Source organism: Pipra filicauda, unplaced genomic scaffold, assembly GCF_003945595.2.
Source record: "Pipra filicauda isolate LSUMZ 115617 unplaced genomic scaffold, ASM394559v2 scaffold32_size4067784_pilon, whole genome shotgun sequence".
Lineage (NCBI taxonomy): Eukaryota > Metazoa > Chordata > Aves > Passeriformes > Pipridae > Pipra > Pipra filicauda.
Window position 1 is genome coordinate 3666042 of NW_024104454.1, and position 20385 is coordinate 3686426.

General features: G+C 38.2%; 1 protein-coding gene across 1 annotated transcript in view; it reads left to right on the top strand.

Annotated features, from left to right (window-relative positions):
* Positions 1-20385, top strand: part of HSD17B12 (hydroxysteroid 17-beta dehydrogenase 12) — an 85165-nt gene that overhangs the window by 62974 nt on the left and 1806 nt on the right. Inside the window, 4 exon segments of the mRNA XM_027719563.2 lie at positions 4973-5007; positions 10349-10430; positions 13755-13820; positions 20233-20382. Of these exon segments, the coding sequence (XP_027575364.1) occupies positions 4973-5007; positions 10349-10430; positions 13755-13820; positions 20233-20382 (333 nt within the window).

Genomic DNA, 20385 nt, shown 5'->3' on the forward strand with positions numbered 1-20385 from the left:
GTAGTCTTTTTCCTGTGTAAAGGGCAAGGGGCGAAGGATGACTATTTTTAGGGCTTTCCCTTTTAAACTGGAATCTGAAAGTTAGAGGATCTAAATAGGGAAAACTTTCTCCTCTAAAACTGTTGCTCAAAAGAAAGTCTGATAATGAGCACGGCATGCAGCATCTTATATTCATAGTTCCCTTGTATGTCCTGTGCCCCTGACATGTCCACATGGGTTACTGTGTGAATTTCTGTTGAGTTAACATCAGGTTTACTTTCTAGTTTTTACAAATATAAACGATTCTTGTTTGGCTTGGGGTATGAGCTGCATTAAGAAGTTATTTTTTCAAGAGAGACACTTTAAAAAAACTTAGTAGATGCTGAGAATAGGTCTCATAATCAATTTAACTACCAGTGCATGAGTACAGTTCCTTAGCTCTTTCAGTCTCTGCAGGCAAGCGTAGCATAGGCATGGTGCCAGTTAACTCTTGGTTAAACAGCTAGTGAATTTATGAATTTGTGTGCATTTATGAACCTGTGCCTTTGCCCTGGCACTCTAAATTATCTTATGGTAGCAATGATGTTTTTGTACGTTGAGTGGATGCACTACAGGGAATTACTGGTCTTTAAAAAGTTATGTTGCTTTGAGTTGTTATAATTTCACCCCACATTTGTGAATGAGGGAAGCTTCTTAGCTGCATAACAAAGCAGAAAACTTGTCCAAGTTCTGTAGCTTCATGCTTTGTTGTATTTGCACAGCCCTAATTACAGATCATTATACCCTTTTGAAGTGGAAAGAATGACTTGCAGTCATAACATAGAATGATTTGTCTCTAAATATACAACTGTGGTATTAGATTTCTGGCTTTGTATAACAGTTGTGTGGCCCATAAGATAGGAAGGATGACTTTAAATATTTACCTCAGCTTTTCCTACTGTATTTTAGTAGTCTGAGTGAATATCACTTGAAAGATATTCAAAATTTTACACATTATTACTCTTTCCCTAAGCTCTGCTTCTGAGCTATTGCTTAGATTGGAGTGAGAAAAGACTACAGAGATCACTAAGAATGGGAGGTTTTCTTTGGAAGAAAAAACTCTGGAAATACATGGTTATAATTTCTAACTATTTGTTAGTCCTCTAATAGCAGCTTTTAAATATAGCACCTGCTTTAGAACATAAATCCAGCCATAAGTCTGTGCATTTTTGTATTTGCAAGTAGGAATCTTTCCTTCATTGGAATAAACATGGTGTTACTTCTTCCAAAATTAGAAGGTAGAAGACAGGTTTGGTGAGGAAGAGTGGACAATGCAACCGATGCTTGCCAGGAATGTAATAAATGCAGTTGCAGATAAGGGGACATCAAGAAATGTTAGCTGCCTGTAAAAGATTATTGAAATGGTCTGTAATCAATCTCTACCTTAAGTTAGCTGTTTGCTTTGAACATCCTGGAACTTGAGATCTGAATGGTTAGATGTGAAAGAAGTTGGCTTAAAAATAATGCAGCCCTCCAAACCAAAGGAACTATACCCCAAACTCTATATGTATATATTAAATAATTGAAAAATAAACAAACTGCAACAACTACTGCTTCATGGTTGTGTGCTAAACATTTTTGCCAGACTGTATTAAATCTCAGAGATTAACAATTTCTGATATTGAGGAGACTGTCCTGAACAAATTTCTCAGATGCACATATGCACACACACACATGCTCACTCTGATCTAATGCAAATTTTCAGAAGGAAAAAACCAGTTTGTTTTGGATATTCTGGCAGTTTTCACATAGCCTAGTGTATAACTACTTGTCTAGAATTACCTGAGTCTTCAGAGTCTTGGGAACATTCACATTTTCAACTGTAGCACTCACATGTCTGTGGAAAGTAGTATTCCTTCAGAAAAATGGTTATGTGAAGGAAGCCTAAGAGTGTTCAGTGACCACCAACTGATGGCACTCTTCTTAGAGTAGTTCCTAGCCTCTCCCTTAGGTTTCTTGACGCTTCCTTCTTCCTTTATTAGGTTGCCTTCAGAGAAACAAACACTACCATAGAGTTCTCTGACATCCTACATGCTAATTCCTATAGACTTGGAATGCTTTGCAATTTATGAAATTCATGCCATTACAGAACTGGTGTCTCTAAACCAGACCTACCTAGAATTTGGATTCTTTATCTAGTTCTAGATGTTTGGTTTTTAACTGCCTATTTCATAATGGCATGTCTGAGATTATCGCTGTTGAAGACAATGGTGTTAACCACTTTGGCTGTTTAGGAGAAGGGTCATGCAATACAAGCACATATGGACACTGTTATTAGTGGTAAAACTACATTTCTGCTATTTATTGTTTTATTTTAATTAAGGCTGGAAATATTTCACGTGTGTGTACAATGTATAAAATTGCCAGGCTGGAATATTGCTGCAGAATACCCTGCCAGTGTTTTTCCAATAGTGCTTTCTGAGTGTGGACTTGGCTGGGTCAGGTGAGACTGACTCAGAGATCTACCTTCTGCTATCTTACTCTTTAAAAAAAAAAGGTATTTTTCTGTATATAAAGATACTGCATGTTCATATATATATATCTTCACACATCACAAGATGTAAAAATACTGACAGCAAAAAGTTTTTGCCCTATTTCACAGATTTTTGAAGTTCCCCCAAAATATTAATTTTAATGAAACAAATGGAAGTGGTGTTGACTATGAAATCCAGTTTTGCCATCAGTATTTTTCTGTGGAGGGGGAAAAAAATTGATTGCCTATCCGGCTTAACTGTAGAAATGAATCATTTAACCCAGTTGGTGGCGAGACTTCATAGTTTTTTATTTTGTGTAAGTCCCCCCAATTATTGTAGCATGTTCTTCTATGCTCTCATTTGGATATCAATAGTAACCAGCACGTCCGTGATAAACTGTTAGAGCTCCTTGGTGGGTTGCAGTTTGGATTTAGACCATGAATGCATTTGTGTGGATTTACAACAGAAGTTTCAAACTGTGAGGGTCCCCTCTGCATTACAATGGGAGATTGTGTACTGGTTTTTTACACCGTTTATGGGTTGCCTGAGGGAAGGCAATTTCAGACCAAGTCCGTGTGCCAATCTGTAGTGATGATATGCAGCATTACACTGCCCTGAGAGGCAAAAAACCAGTATGCTGCTTTTTACCAAGGGATTTGTAGAAGAGATCATAAAACTTGCATCAGATAAAAGATCTTCCAGTCTTGAACTAGTCTTAAAATCAACCCAAATCATTCTTTACCCTTTAGCATTAAAATAAATAGTTGATTCTACATCTCTTTTGATGCATTAGTGTATGAAAAAGCTCATGTATGCTTAAACTTAATGCCAGATATTTTTTTGATATTGCATCGGATCTGTTTCCTTGGTAGTGCTTATCAGCTCTGAATACTTAGTTTGATGTGTGGGGCAGTACTGACAGCTAAGTGTGTCAGCAGCTGACTTCATGAAAGTAAGGTTTGTTCAGCTCCTACCTGTACAATCCCTTATCAAAACAGTCATGCAGCGTGGCTGATGGCAGAATCTATTCTAAGGAGAAATGCCAATAAAATGCAAAACACAGCCCTTCTCTGCCATTTTCTTTGTGTGTCAACTGCAATCAACTGAGGTTGTTTTCTTTTGTGTTTTTTCTCCTTTATTCCTAAAAGGGTATGTTTTATAATGTAAAAATAAAAACAAACAAAAAACCTCAAACCCAAATTGAGTCATGTGTAAGTGGTAATGCAATGGTGAAAGTAAAACCAATAGCTTGCTGCAATGAGATTTGTTTCTCTGAAATATAAGTGCTTACAGGTGTTTTGTGTGCCTGTATATGCTGATTTCTTTTGTGTGTGTGTTTTTCCTCCTATATTATTCAAATATTCAATGTTTTAATTTATCAAGGTCATTTAGTATCAGGGGGCGTACCATATGTTTTGGTGTCTGCTGATTTTAGTATTTTTTTTCCCCCTCCTCACTGCATTCTCAAAAACTTTGTTGGAACACCTTTTGGATATCATAAGTGGTAGCAATTTATATTTTTTGTCTGATCTGTCTTTGGTGTCAATGAGGTGACGTTAAAAGAGTTGGCGGGGGCAGGGTAGTATTTGGCAGAAGCTGAACTTTGACATTATTTCTTAAAGGCAGAAGTTTTGGATTTAAAATGTATTTGAGGATGGTAGTAACTAGTAGCAGGCAAATTCACTATTTTACACTAGTTAAAATTTTGTCCAAGTTTGGATTGATGCTTGTTTGTTTCCCTTGTCAGAGATGCTCTGTCTGCAACTAGGAAGCTTGTTTTAGGATTACTGTTCTAGAGAATCCTTCAACCAGCTTGTAGATAGATTGCTTGGAGTCATAATGGAGGCAGGAGCTTCCAGAGCAGTGAGGAGGTTTGCAAGGCTACTTTCCTTATGGGGGTGTAGGTTTTTCAGTGTAAAAACATCTGTGTAGTCAGCAAAAATGTTTTGGGGTCTTAAGTATTTTCTGTGGGTCATGTAATGTAGGAAACTTATATTCACTAGTTCTGTCCAGTGCTCTTGCTGCTCCATAATATATTTTTATCCTAAACTCAGCAGTTCAGTAAGCCCAGCTAAAATGTATTGGATATTGTTTTGAGTCTTGGCATAGGTGGTAAATTTAGTCAGTCTTGGTACTTACGGTGAGGAGAGAAAGATAGTACATATACTGTAGTGCTCTGGTGTTTTAATGTTCTTTAGAGGCCATGAATGCTGCAGAGTGGTGAAGACATTTGTTTTATTTACTCTTATGCTACTAGCTGGATGGTTTCACCAGATTCAGTGCACATACTACTTGACAGAGCAAAGTTATCCAGGTAGAATAAAAATAAACTGCCTACGCAAAGTATGGTCTCTACTTCCCCGAGCCGAGGTTGGGGTGGAGGGGGTGGCAGCTGCTTCTGGGAGGAAGGGAGGCTTCCCTCGGTCTCTGGCTGTCTGGTGTCTGCATTCTCAGCCATCACGAATGTTTTCCTTTTGCAGATGACACGACTGGTGCTGCCCGGCATGCTGGAAAGGTGAGTCACACTAACACTATCCAGACAAAGTCATCATTATTTATAGGGGAGAATCCTTTCTTGAAAAATTCATTACTGTGACTAATCAGCCTAGTCTCCATGTTTTAATGGCAGAGTATTGCTGGGTGAGTCACGCTGATGGTGCATGAATCATCAGACGGTGGAAGCCTTTTCCACTCGATTCCCTTTTTATTTTTCCTCTCCCTTCTCCACTGTTGTGGTGATTCCTTTTAGAACAGAATTAAAAAGCCCGTCTGACTCATCAGCACTAACTCAACAACCTGCTATTCTGAGGGGGTGGTTACAGTTCCTGGGAATAACCTTCTTAAGGCTATTTCTCCCTAAGTCATTGTAAGTAAAATGGATGCAAAGAATATGTTCTCATTATACAGTAGGAGGTATATTGAGGAAAGTCTGTGATCATTTGGAAAAGTAGAATTGGAGACCAGCTCTTTAAAATAATACACCATTGTCTCCACTGAAGACGTGTACTGACTTCCTAGCTAGCTCCCAGGTGAAATTAAAAGGTTCACAGTTTCCATTTAGTCCCTCCAGGCTATTTTCTAACTGATGTTGACTGTCCTGGCTGTTGGCCATCTCTGTTGCAGTGCTTGGCCCTGGCTTGCTGGGGGTTGCCCTGGATCAGGTTTGAGCTATGATCGCAATACTGGAGGAAACTCTGTAGAACCATTCAAACCAATATGGCAGGAAGAGCATATATATAGGGCAAACCTCCAAATCTGGCAAAGATGAAGAAAAGAAACTGGTATATTTTGTATCATCCCACTGCCTGGGAATCTTCATTGCAGACCAAGATTTAGTTATTCAAGTGATGCAGAGATGCATAGCATATGTTTCACATTTAAAACAAAGCTTCTTCCTGAGTACAAACAATAAGAGCTAGGGGTCAGTGTGGGAGTCAGTGTCTATCATGTCAGGGTGATGGCAAGCTTAGATTTTTAGTTAAACAAACAAGAGATTTGAATAAGTTTATTTCATCTAAAGAAACTTGAATTAGAAATGAAGACCCAAGACTTGAGCTCTAGGGCCAGGAGTGTAGTATTTCCCAATGAAGCTGGAATAAAGGATGAGGATTATAGAACAGTGGTGATAGCTACTCAGGGTTTGTAAGTCAGAAGTTACTCCTTGTCCTTGTACTATTAATGATAGATAAAGGGACTTGCCTTTTGTGAAACCACTGCTCTCTGAAGGTGCCCACATGACCAAACCATTCTTGTTTTGAAGGGATTTAGTGTTGTTTCCTTACTAGATTCTGGAACTTAGGAGATCTGACAGTTTCTTGACTCAGTTTCTTCTTTGGTTAAAGAAACGTTGTAGCTATCCATTTGGCAGAGTTGATCTCTTCAGCTTCTCAGGAGAGAATGATGTATATTCTACTTGTATATGTTTTTCTGTTATCAACCCAGGTAAGATGATTTGAATGAAAGGCAGCAAACCAGTATCCTGCTAACTTCTGTTTCTGACTGCCCTTGAGCACACCATATCATTTTTACTCTCACTTCTCCTAACTGCATGACTACCTCAGGGATCCCAAGGATAAATGTTCAAAAATCCTGAAAAAAAGGTTAATAGTGGTTAAAAAAATAAAGTACACATCTTGAACTTTTTCCTTTAAACTACTGCTCCATTTGGATGAGGCCTTGGTTTCTGTCCCAGGGAAAAATATTTGAAAAAGCTTCCATTTTCTGTTTGATTTTTGTGAAGTTGGTTGGGTTTGCAGTGCACAGAAGCAATGTCTGCAGCTGCCAGCTCTTGCACAGTCATAGCTCACAGGCCATTAATACAACTAACAGTCTGTAACCATAAGAGAACATGGATGTCCAACAAATCCAATGGCATGAATGAATTGTAGCTGTACTCAGCTGCTCTTTAGGTCAACCATACATTTCTCACATGGGACCATGGGCTTGCTAGAACTCCAAGCTCTAAGAATAAAACTAGACTAAGAATCTCATTGTTATTCCTCACTTGTTCAAGGAGGATAGCATGTTGAGTAGATAGATGTGACAAAGCACATTTTAGCATCTTGCAGCTATCTCTAGTGCATACTTTTGTGTATTTGAATGTTAGTTTTATGGCAGTATATTACAAGTGAAGTGCAAACATAGAGCAGACTTTGCATGCTTTGCATCCAGGTCTAATAAGAGAACATAAAGCTACATCTTGGTGTGTCTTTTTATTTATAATAACCAAAGCAGCATTAGGTGAATGCCACTTCTGGTAATGGCATTTAGATTCTCTGCTGTGGCTTTTCTCCTGTGCTCTGAACACTTAAAGTGACAATTTATAATCTGCAGTTTTCTATTACACTTAAATGAGCAGTTCCTCTGTAAATTTTCAGGCTACTGTCTAACGTGGGAGATTCATAGAACTGAAAATTGAGGCTTTTGATGTCTTTGGGAGCAAAAAAGCCACCACCACCGAAAATCAGTTCACTGTTTTTAGACAAATACCAAACTATGGTATTTATTGCCAGGGAAGTAGCAAGTGCATAATTACATTACAGAAGAAGCTTGCTCTTTCCACTTGGCATGCAGCTGGAGCAGGCGCTGGTTGCCACAGCAACAGGGAGATGGCTAAATATAGCCTCCCCGGTGCTGGACCACTTAAGGTAGAATGATAGGAGGTGTGAGGGTGTGGGCCTGGCTCTGTTCATCTTAACCAACTTTTTTTTTTTTTTTCATTAACTGCACAGTCGAATTAGATGGAGCCAAAATTTATTTTTGCCGCATTGATTCTCAAGTAATTCTTCAGATCCTGACCTAAAAACATTTCGTCTGCAATTCCTCTAAGAAGCAAAATAGTAATTGTAGTAATTGGAAGTATTCCCCCTACACACGTGCTTCTCAGTTGCATTTTATCTGGAGGTTTTAAGTTATAGGCATTTAAGGCGAGGACTCTTCTCTTTAAAAAGTCAAAATACAAACCACAAAACCCCCAGTGGTATTGGCTGCTTCAGAGAGACCAATACATGGAGCTTCTGCAACAGGCTGCTATTAATTTTTTGTTTTTCCAAGGTGATTTTCTTCACTAGATCAAACCATTAATTCACTCCATCTAGGTGATGGTCACGACTCCTGCCAAAAGTTGCAGTCTAGCCAGACACTGCAAGACTTGTACTTACATTCTGAATGCCAGCCTCTCTTCTAAAGCTTCAGTTAGCTTTTATAAGCATGAGGCTCATCTTTATCCATATCAATGCATATCCTTCTTTGAATCCTATTAAGCTTTTGTCCTCAATTAAGTTTTGTGGTAAGTAGTCCCATAGTCTGAATATGGGAGAGCGCTTTCTTTTATCAGATCTAAATTTCAGTCTTTCATTTAAATAAGTGTCATCTTTCTTTTGTATACTGAGGATAAATCAAGATCTTGATCTTTTTCATTCATTAGTTTGTATACTCTTATCATGGGTGCTCTTAATAGTCTCTTAAATAAGTAAATCAATGTATCAGGGTGGCTTTTTTTTTCCTTCTCCTCCCCTTCCTTAAATCATCAGGTTCTTAATATTTGTACTGTATTTGGAGGGATAAAAATGTTCTGTAGACTGTGATAAAGATTTCGGTGGTGGTGAAGGATCTATCCCTGCCATTCCCAGAATTCTGTTCTTTGGCTAGTTTTGGAGACTGCTGCACAAAAAAACTCCCTCCTTGTTCAAGTTTTTCATGGAGGGGATAGTTGATTTGGAGACCCACAAGATTTGTGATTAATTTGCATTATTTTCTTTAGTATGCATTCTCGGTTATTGATGCACTGTTAATACTGATTTTTCATCTGCCATTCTGTAGTCTGTTCACAAAGCAGCCTAAGCTCTTTAAAAAGTTCCTTATGGTATTCTCCAATCTGGTAATCTCTTAAAAACTGAATAAATACTCGTTTGACTGCTAATCTCCGTTTGAACTCATGAATAAATACCACAGTCACCACCTGTCTTGATATGAAAAACTTCTAGCATCCACTGTTAATCTTTGGCTGTCTTGAAAATTCATGATTAATTTGTGGTCTTATGTTTTCTATGCTACGTATTTTGATCCACGTTACTACTTTATTTCTCCAACCAAGACTTGCAGGGCACTGAAAAATACAATGAACTTTGGCAAAGGTGTCTGAAATCCTGAATAATGGAAATTATTCTCTTCTGTCACATTTGCCATTTCATTCCTAGAGGCAAATTAATCACAGATGTAATTCACACTTATATCATGGCAGAAACCATGTTGGTTTGAATCTATTGTCATGATTTCCAAAGTGTTTATATTGCTTTAATTTTTAATGGTCACTTAAATTACTGTTTGTTTTTTAGGATGGTTACTTAAATCATTGTGGCAGCAGTGGCATAGGGTATACTTAGATGAACAGATATGATGAGAAACTCACATGTAAATCTGTAGGAGCTGAGCAGTGTGATGCCTACCTGCATGAATGTTCTCACTGCACTAAACACAGCATACTTAGTATGTTCAGGTAAACTGGCTTGAATTTACAGCAGGGTAGGAAGAAGCAGAGACATGTCTTTCACTATGTTGGACTGTCTCATAGCACCTTCTAACAGTGTAATTGCCCTAATTTGCATGAAGCTTTTAAAAATTCTTTTTTCTGCCTAGCACTAAATATGTCTGGTTTTTCGGTAAAACTAGTCTTAGAAATAGACATGGTCCAAATCAGTCTGTATTGGGTAATGCAGGAGTCTTTCTGTCCTACCTGCATGTGCTTTAGAACTGCTTTGCAGAGCAGATGGTAGCTAATTTCTTGTATCTTTAACAAAATATTATTGTTTGTAACCTTCAATGTTACTGTAATGCAACTGTAAAACAACTCTTACTTTCTGTGTCCACTGAATATCTTCCATAATTATTAAAACATTTCTGTATTTGAGCAGTAGGTTCAGATGCTTCTTATCTTGAAGATCCATCGTGAGGTAACATTTAGAAGATGAAAGGAATTATCAAAGTGTAAATTATACAACAGACCTGTGTTGCCATTTCTGTACCTTATCCCAAGATTTAGAAGTTCCTCTCGAACTTGTGCCAGCTTGACTCAATGGTTTTGCATAGTTTAGCCCAGTGTGTCTCTGTGTGTATATAAATATAGCTTTGATTCTCTTGCTCTATTGACCTTGAAGTTGTACTTGATTTATGCCAGCTGCTTGGATATTTAGAACTGTGCATGAAGTAAATTTCAGTTTAGGATTTGGTTGGGGGTTTTTAAACAGATCCTAATCTGAATTGCATCCTAAAAGGTTTGTTTTAGGCTTGCTGTAATTATCTGAAACATCAAATATGTTTCCTTTATTTCATGATGACATATCTTTGCTTCCTTTCAGATCAAAAGGGATAATCCTGAATATCGCATCAGCTGCCGGGATGTATCCAACTCCACTACTGACTCTTTACTCTGCAACCAAGGTAAGTGTTCTTTTCCACACTAAAATCAAGTGTCAAACATAGGCCAACACTTACAGGAATAAATGTTTTGGTGTCCATCTAGTGGTGCTTTCATGAACTAAAAGTGCAGAGTTTCTACCTTGAATTTTTCCAATAGTGGAAGGTTGAGAGAAAACTGAGTGCAAGGGTTTATTGGCATGGAAATGACTATTTTATATATTTCCTCATGCATTACATTTTTACATGGAAAAGGATGCTAGTGTACCAAGCAAGCTTAGTGGGAGGCTGAGAAAGAACACTGACTAAGTTTAACACACATTATTATTATTTTGATTTTGAGACTTTTTTTCTCCTAAATTCTGTGATGATTCTGTGATCTACATTTCATCTTAAATTTTTCTGCTCTGGTTTCTCTTTGTGTCATTGGGAGTTTCGGTTTTTTGCAGCTGATCTTATTTTTTTCCCCAAAGATAATTACAGGGAATTCTAAAACATCCCCCTAAAATATCTCCAGTGAATGCCGTAAAGACAGTATGGGTACACAGTATGGAACTGAAGCATATGGGGTAAAACTGAATGCAAGAGACATTTACACTGGTGTTAAAGCAATATGGCACTACAGCTTTTTCAGCCATCCCTGGTAATTACCTGAAATACTCCCAGGGTTTCAGAGTCTAAGCAGAACCTTGACAGGATGAAGAAACCTTCAGTAGTGTCATTCACATCAGAACAGACCTACGTGTTCTCTAGACTCTCAGTAACGTCTTCATACTCCCAGAAAGGAGTTGATGCACGCTATTTTATTCATACTAAAGGAGAGGATATTTAAGTTTAGAAGTCTGAGGTGGTTTTAGCTGATAGAATTTCTTCTTGAAATAGCTGTTTCCTGAGAGGACAGTTCTTTGTTTTAATACAAGTAGTCACTTTTGTTGTGGCGATGCCTTCAGCTTTATGGAATGAATTGAGCATCTGATTTTAGTGATAATATCCCTTACACTGCCTTGGTTAGTCTTTTTTTCAATGGGAATCTCAAATATTTCTTCCCCTCCACCTAGAAGCTAAATTACAGCTCAAGTAATCTGCCTATTCTCAGCACTGCTCATCTTCTACCACAGCAAGATTAGTAAGCATGAAAGTGACTCCCCTAATGTAGCTATAGAAAGACTGTATCTGCAATTTCTAGGGTTTTTTTTTTCCCCTCATCTATATAGAGGGGGTTTAAAGCATAGTATCCTTCAGGTCTAAGTCAATGACTTTGACTAAATAGCAGGAACAGATGCAGTCCAACTCTTTAACCTTCCTGTGGAGAATTCCCTAGTTTACAATGAAATGAGACACTTTTAAAGGAGTCATAGTGCTATTTTCTAACAGATTTACCTATCTACCTGTGTTAATGCTAATGAGAAGTGAAATATGATTATACCTTCTCCTCCTTCCCTGTCATATCTTTAGTGTTTGGGTTTGATATTGGATATTTGGATATCCAAGGAGAAGAAATTTTCTCAAATGAAATGCTTATCTGCTTATTCAGGGAATGTTTACTTAGAGAGCATTCTTTAAGTTCACAATTTTTGGGAGACTTGAGCATCAGAAGTAGAAAACCTTTAAAAAAATGCTTCAAGAAGAAAAACTCCAAAGCTTATTTGTATACTGGAAGTTACTTTTTCTTCTCGTATGAAATGAACATTCTCTTTATGGCAAGCTCTTTGCAACCAGTAGAGATTAAAGTCTTTTTATACAGTATATTTGGAGCAGTATGTAATACCAGACTTCAGTCATGGAGGAATAGTTAGAAATTTGAATGATCAAAGCACTTTTATTAACATAATATAGTTCTTTTTAGTAGATTATCAGTATATTCTGTGCAGTTATCACACGTTGACCTGGCAGCTGTGTTCAGGGACTGCACTGAACTATTAGCATATCTATGCACATGCCTTATTGTTGTGAGAGGATGCCCAGCTCGCTTGAATAGTTGCTCTAGACTAGACTTTCACACTTGTTCATGTTGAGTGCTGAATTTCATTACAAACTTAAGGGAAAGGGAGAAGAAAAGAACAATTGGACAGCAGATCAGCTTTTTTGGTTTAAGGAGCTTCCTTCTAGCTTGTACGTGTGACTTGAAGATGAAGAATAAAAGGACCTATTTGCTACATAGCAAAACCTAGTTTTCTTTCAGATCTTGAGTATGCTCAGAAGAGTGTCCATAGAAATAGACCAGTGGCATGGGAGTGTTTCTGTTGCTTCTTGTGTAGGCTGAGTGCAGTGGGATGACCTTGATAGGAGAAACACTGGGCGCTGCCAACTTCAAGTGCTGGTTTCAGTTAGGACTTTTGTTAAACCACCGGTGACATGGTGACCAAAGGAAGACTGTAAAACAGGTGCAGTACTAGAGCTTTGCTGTTTGTTTTGAAACTGGTCTGAAGAAACTGCTTCTTAAATACTTGAACCAATTTATTTAGTATTTATTTTAGCTTCAAGCATGGATAAGATAGCTTAGTTCGTTCAGTTGGAGGTACTCCATTCATCCTAGTTGGTTGTATCATTTCATTAAAACAAGAACCATAGCAGAACCTGATATTTTGTCTCACTGGACTACAGGAGGGAAAAGTGGAAAGGTGGTTTAGAAGAACTCGGGAAGTGGGAATCTACACTGGTTTGACCTTCTGAGTAGCCTTGGATTCTTAGGATAATAATTCCTGGCATGGTTATGGAGGCGGCTGAATGAGCTTTGAGGGCATCTTTAAGGCAGGTACTAACACCCACCTTTTAAGCCCTCTGACTTTTCTTTGAACTTTGAGTCTCATAATTTCTAAAACTTCCAGAAGTCTTGTAATTTCTAAAACTTCTCTTCTTCTTTGGAAGAGAATCTGTGAAGGTGGACTTGAGGACTACGAAGAAGTAACACCATAGGGTGGCATTCTTAAAAGCATAAAGGCAGAAGACCAAGTGTTTAAACACTATGTTCTAAAAACCATGCACAAGAGAAACCCACTTAAATTACTCTTGAAAAAGTATAAGGAGGTGACATACGTAGTGAACAATGTGAACATAAAAGTCTTATTTTCCTTTTTTTTACCTAGGCTTTATATAACAAATCTAGTTCCTTTTTCTTCTAAATTTGCTTAGATTGAGCCTTGCTTCTGTAAAAATACTTCATAAACATAGGGTTTCTATTCAAATGGCATTGCTCTTATATGCAAAGTTTCATTGAGAACCTGAGGTTTTTCACTTTGAAAACAGGAACTCTGAAGGGTAATTCAAATATGCTTCAAAAAAACCGGCAGACTAGAGTTTTCATTTTAACTTGTAGCATGCTGCATGTTTCCGTTCTTTTCTCTCTAGGCTTTTGTGGATTACTTCTCCCAAGGCCTCCATGCAGAATACAAGAGCAAGGGCATTATTGTGCAGGTGAGTAGTTTGTTTCATGTAAGTGTGGTTACCACAGCAACATTGGTGTCTTGGTAACAAAAAGGAATCAGCATATTCTCTTATTCGTGACTGTGTGACACAGATTAAGGATAAACATTTCTTTTGATCCCATTAGCAGCTTTCTTACTTGGAAACAATGGGTCTTGGAGCAACAAAAAAAATGGTTTGTTTTTGTGTGGATTTGGTTTGGGTTTTTAGCTCTTGGTGCTATTTGAACCTTTATGTATAATGTGTTCCATAAAACCGTGCAACTCTGTAGAATATATCTTTATGCAATTTCATCTACTGGAATACACTTGTGGAGTGCATTTGTGCAGACATTCCATTGGTAACAGCTCAAAAGACTCGGAGAGTAGAGTCCCTGCAGTGTCAGTGAATCAACTACAAGTGTAAGCATAGTTGAAGAATGAACGAAAGCATCAAATATCCTTTGTGTGTAGTGAACTGATCTGATTTTTCGTATTACTAATGAGTTTTGTTTCATGCTCCCCCTCATTTGTTTATCTTCCATGGTTTTATTTATTTTTTATGAGGCATAAAAGCAAACCAAACCAGTTTCTCACAGCTTTATAGGATTTTGTTTTAATATCACTTCTCACATACTCTTAGTTTTTGCTTCCAACGTTGAAATTTCCAGCTTTGGCCGCAACTACTGATCTTTTCATTGCTGATTAAACCTGTTCTCTCCAGAACAAGAGTTAGTTTGATAAAAGTGGTATGAGATCTTACCTGTACTGTGAAGACACGGTATATCTTTTTAAAATTCATTTAGGGATCTTATGAACAGGATTAGCCTATGTCCATGTCTGTTATTCCTCTATTCTGTGTGAACCATCTGAACTCTTGAGAGCACAACTTTTGTTACTGGCTAATAATATAGGGAAGTTGTTACCAGCTTAAGGCTATGTTACCTTTTTGATGTGCTAGATTTTTTTTTTCCTTAAAGCATACTTAACAAAACAAGAACTTATTACTAGAAAATGTCCCAGTTCCTGAGGATGGATTGCATTAAGAAAAAAGACAATTGCTGGATGAGCTATTCCCATGCAGTCACTGACCCTTTAATGGGAACCTCTTGTAAACCTAGATTTCACCTTATACTAAACATCTTAAGGAATACTCTTTATTTTGGGATCTGTTGGCAGTGGGGAGGAAAGGTAGCAAAGGTGGACCCTGAAAGCATTCTAACTGCTTGACTTTAGTTTTACAGTGATAACATTATAACTTGTAGTACAGCTCTGAAAGCTTGACTTCTCCTTTGAGTGCTTGATTCTGTGCCCTAGCACTCTGGGATGTACCTTTAGCTAAACCACTGTGCACCAATGTGCATAAGATGGTAGCATTCTGAACAGGTACAGTTTCACCACAAAGGGTCGTTTTGTATGCTCTCAGTTTTTGAAGTGCATTAAGCTGGAGTAACTTGTAGTGTTTTTTGTCTCGTCGTTACTTTCTCTTTTCACAGGGCTTCAGCCTCAAGCTGTCCAGCAACTCGTCAGTGTTTACCACGTGGCAAGTTCCTTACAGCTTTCTCTTCACTTTTACCCTCCTATCTTATTTCTGTCTCTCCAGTGTGTTTCAAATTGTGTTACTTGCAGATTTAGCTTCATTATCAGGCAGCTGTTCTTCCGATCCGTTTCATCTACCTGCCATGTGGCCTTCTCTCAATCTGTGATCACAATCTCAAAATGAGACTGAAGGAACTGATAGAGTATTTCTCTTTCCTACATCAAAAATATGAAGTCTTCTGGGAGGACTTCTTTCCTGCTGAAGTCTACGTACAAACTGTGAGGCACAGGCTCCTTCAACACGTAGCTTCACTGGCAGTAGAGATGGTGTGAATTTTCGGGGGCGTGTTTTGTAGTACAGTATCTAACCTCTGCCTTTGTTTTCTGGTGTTTTCTTAGGTAAGGCTGCTCATAGCTACCTCAGTGTGAGAGTACTTAGGGACAGATGCTTGCAGGAGAAAGAAGTGTCACGTCTTTAAGATGTCTTGTTTCTGTGTGTGTTTGTCTCCTCCTCCCCAAATTTTGTCTAAATAGTACTCTATCAGTTTGAGACGAGAAAAAGGAGAAGCAGGTACTGTTTGTTTAAGACTATGGAATACCTATTGAAACTGAAAAGGTAAATAACCCAGTAACTCATGCTTAGCTAAAGGCATTAAACACAGTATGAATGTATATGGTCTAGAAAAGATTTTATAGCTTTTGAGTATAGATAAGCCAGGAAAAGGGTTTTCAGTGTCTTACATTTTTAAGATTATAAACAAATTAAAAATTAAATGTAGCATTCTGTATCTGCATTTGTGTTTTCCTGTACAAAGCTTCACAGGTTGTGCTAAGCTGTCTTTTTGTGACTCCAGTGTTGGCTAAGGGTGCTGAATTCCTGACAGTACTGTTCTTTATCCCCTAAATGTAGACAGTGAATTGCCATTGAGTTATCTGGTTCTGATGATCAATAGCTGTCACGGCTTCAATTTGTTATGCTAATTTTATTGCAGTCCATGTCCTTGTTCTCTTGTTTCAGCCTAAGTCACTATAAACCACTAATGAATATTACAAGTACCTTCCTGTGAAGACTAGCTGATGTATCTCCTTCAATCCCTTAGGAAGACTGCATCCCTCTTAGATTATTTTTTTTTTAAGTTAATCTCTGTGACCTTCAGAAGCATAGCACTTTTAATTCCAAACTTGCCCTTCCAGCTGAGATCATAATTTAAACCAGTTAACTTTTGCCATGCCAATACTTGCAAAGTACCACTGTGTGAAAAGTGTAAAAACGTGCTGGAGCGATTTTAGCAATTTCTTACTTTCAACATAAAATGTATCAGTCTTGTTCAAGAGGATTGCCTCCTGAGGAAGCTTAGTTTTGATAGTAATATAGTGCTTTTGTTCCAATGTAGCCATCTTTAGATTAAAAATATACTCTTCTGGCTGACAGGTCTACTTAATTTTACAGAAGCAGCACAGTATTAGCATGGTTTAAAATTCTGTATGTTTATATAGAGAAAAGAGGCAAAAGAAAAGGAATGAGGAATAAGTTGACAACAACTTTTCCCAAAACTTTTTGGAAAGATCTCTCACTGAAAGGTTTCTGCAGACTTTCTGAAACCTTTGCTTTTTTACTATGTCTGAAAATATTGCTTGGTTCTTTGTACATTTCATTTAGTCCCTTTTGTAACTTCAGTTAGTTACTGGCATTTTCTCTATGTACTTTGTTACTATAGCAAAAGCCTAACAGTAGATACTTTCCCTACCTGTTTTCTTTTATTGTATCCACTACATAAAATATCAAATCACAAAATCATTAAAATATTCATTTAAAAGGATCTCTAAAAAGTTTTCTAACTTAACTCCTGCTCTCCCAGTAGTCGAATTGCCCAGCAATTAGCAGTGGGATTGCTGCTGATGCTAGGTCATGGGCTAGTCATGGCTTTATCCAGCCAAATCTTGGAAACCTTCAAGGACAGGGATGCTGTGAACTCTCTGGACAGCCTGTTTGAGTGTAGTACTGCTCTCCTAGCAAAAAGGCTTTCTCCCTAGCGTCCAGTCTGACAGCCTGCAGCCAAAATTGACTCGTTATTCTATCTGGTACTACCAAGAAGAGTTTGGTTCTTATCTTCATAAGTACCATTGAAATAACTTTAGGCAGGTAAAAGGCCACCACTAGCTTCCTTTTTACCTCACTGAACAGGCCCAGCTCTCTTTCCAGGTATTCACAAAAGTGTGCTGTTACCAAACTAATGTCTAATGGCATTGTCTTCCCGCGAAGTTTTGTAGCTTTGCCTTTTAGCTTTCCGTACAGGTCAGCATTGGTTAATGCAATTCATTCATTTCCCCTTTGTGTCCCCCACTGTCCTTTTCCCCACATAGGAACTAGTAGGAAACTTCTTTGGCAACATCTGAGAGTTCAGATCTTTTTAATATCTTAAAAATAAGGTAAAATAGGTGATGAAATTGTGTAAACAAGCGATTCTGACTTTGGGGGACTTACTGTCATGTGACTGTTCAGGACTTGAGATCTGACTTCTTACATCCATGTGATATTCAAGAACCTAATTCTAAGTCAGTTTTAATAAGCATCAGAGCTGTAAGCAGTAGCAAGTGTTTCAAGTGAGCAAGACTTATCATATTGCAGTGCAGGCTAGGCTTTCCCTGAATAAAGACAGTTATTTGGCCAGGTAGTGTGGGTTATATTTCTCTGAATGCAAAATGCTGAAACGCTTTAGGCAGTGAATTTTTGTTTTATTCTGTTATGCCAGTTTTAGATATGGTGCATGAATGTCTGAGTTTCTTGTGGGAAGGAAGAAGGGGGAAAAACTAAATAGATTCAACAGGTCTCTTGATAGGAAGAGGGTAAATCTAATGTATCTAAAATAAAATACCCCTCTTTCTGTTTTCTGGAGTGCACTTGGGAGAAGGAAAATGTTGGACTGTAATCCTGTGATTCTATGTGCCTTGAAATCTGTGGATGAATCCGGTAGTGCTACTATATGCTTGCTTTTTCAAGTATCCTCATGCACAGTTGTTTGCCCCTTCATGCTATCCAGTGGCTTAACTGGGTAATGCAGTTCACTTTTGAAGACTGTTTTGAGCAGAGGAAGACAGAGAATAAATCATAACTGTTGTGCCACTAAGTGTGGGGATGTTGCAAATATAATTTGGTGGTGAATAAGAAGCCTAGCATTTTAATTTTTTAAAAAACACCAGACTTAGAGATTCAGTTTAGGAGTGTAATCTGAAGAATAGATGAGGTTCACATTCTGGAGCTGAAATGAGGTATCTGTGCTGTTATGGTAACAGAATGAGTAGTTTTCTTATCTAAGCATTTGTAGCTTTTGGTGACTTGAAAGGCAATGGTAACTGCTTACACTTCTGAAATTTAAGTCTCCGTGTTTTTCCTTTCCATTTGAAAGTGGACTCACGCAGTATATTTTTAAAAGTCCCATTTATAGAGAGAAGGGCATGGTTTTGATATTCTAAGGTGAAGAAATGAGCAGACATACCAATGTTTCCTGCTTGTGGTGGTCAAATTCCTGTTGAAATGTGCATGGCTATGGCATGGATAAGCACTCAGTGAGAACTGGATGAGTCCTTTCCCCCATGTGCTATGCTGCTGAGAGCATGATAGTAAATGTTTCTGAGGTCAAGCATGTGTGACTGTTGTTCTTCAAGAGACTAACATGGGGAAGCAAGTTTACAAACTACAACTTGCCAAAATATACTGATTCTTGGGATAGTATTCTCATTTGGAGAAGTGGACGCATACTTCTCAGGTATCTGCTGTAAAGGTACATGAATGGTAGTGCTCACTAGATGAGCAATAGTGACCTTATAGATTGAATCACAAGTAGAGCGACCAACAGTGTCTTAGGAGGTCCTTGTCAAAGTGTTGGTAAAGTTCCAACCTTTCTAAGCCTGTGAGATATGGTATGTTTAATATCTAAGTGGCTATAGATAAGGGTTTTTTTGATTACATTTTTAGAGGCCTAAATTGAGGACAAGTTGAAAGCATTGCCAAAGCCATGACTATGAGGAAAGAGCATTGCTTCCTATTGTACAAGTGTATATGCATTTTCCTTTCCTTCTCAAGTAGCACGAACTGGGGATAGGTGGAATGTGGTTTTGGATCCCCCAGGTCTATCTTGCCCTACCACAGACACGCCTTTGTGCTATCAACATCCCTCCATCAACAATATACCCATGCTGCTTCCTCTTGCTTTTTCATTATGGGCAGTTATGAGACCCAGCGTCACTTTTTCTGTTGGTTCCAAACATTGCTATAAAAACCCATTAACTGTGCTCTGTTTCTTCATCCTTCCTTACGTCCTTGAGTACTCTGGTACTGATAATCTCCTCCATCCTCTGAGCCCTGCTGTGGAGTTACACAATGTTTCAAGTATCTTGGTGTTCTCTTTTCTTCTTACTCCTCCTGCCTTCCCGTTTGTCTCTGTACCAAACTGCAGAGTGGTTACTATAAAATCCCTGTCTTGGATTCTGTGCCTCCTTCCCAAGCAAACACTGGGAGTTTACTACAGAGAAGCAACAGTAGAGCATTTTCTGTTAAGCACTTGGAATGAAGTTTTGTACTTGCAAGGTAAATTGTACAAACAGCTTTTCAACCATGTGCTTGCAGGAGCGGTTTTTCTAGGGCTTCAACTGGGGATGCTGACTGTCAACAGATCACTGAACTATGTCCAAATATGACCCGCAGGTTATCTGATTAAAAAAGTTTTTGATCTTACATTGTGATCCCATTATGATCTTAGAATTGAAAATAAGGCTGGCTTAAGCTAGAATCAGGTTATCTGATTTCCAATTACTTTAGTTCCTTGATGGATCTGTAAGTTAATCTGAAAGCATGCTCTACTTACCATGATTTTTCCTATGTGCAGAGTGTTCTACCATATTATGTGGCAACAAAAATGTCAAAAATCCGCACACCGACCTTTGATAAGCCCAGTCCTGAAACATATGTCAGAGCTGCTTTGAGCACAGTAGGCCTGCAGTCCCGGACCAATGGGTGCCTACCTCATGCACTCATGGTA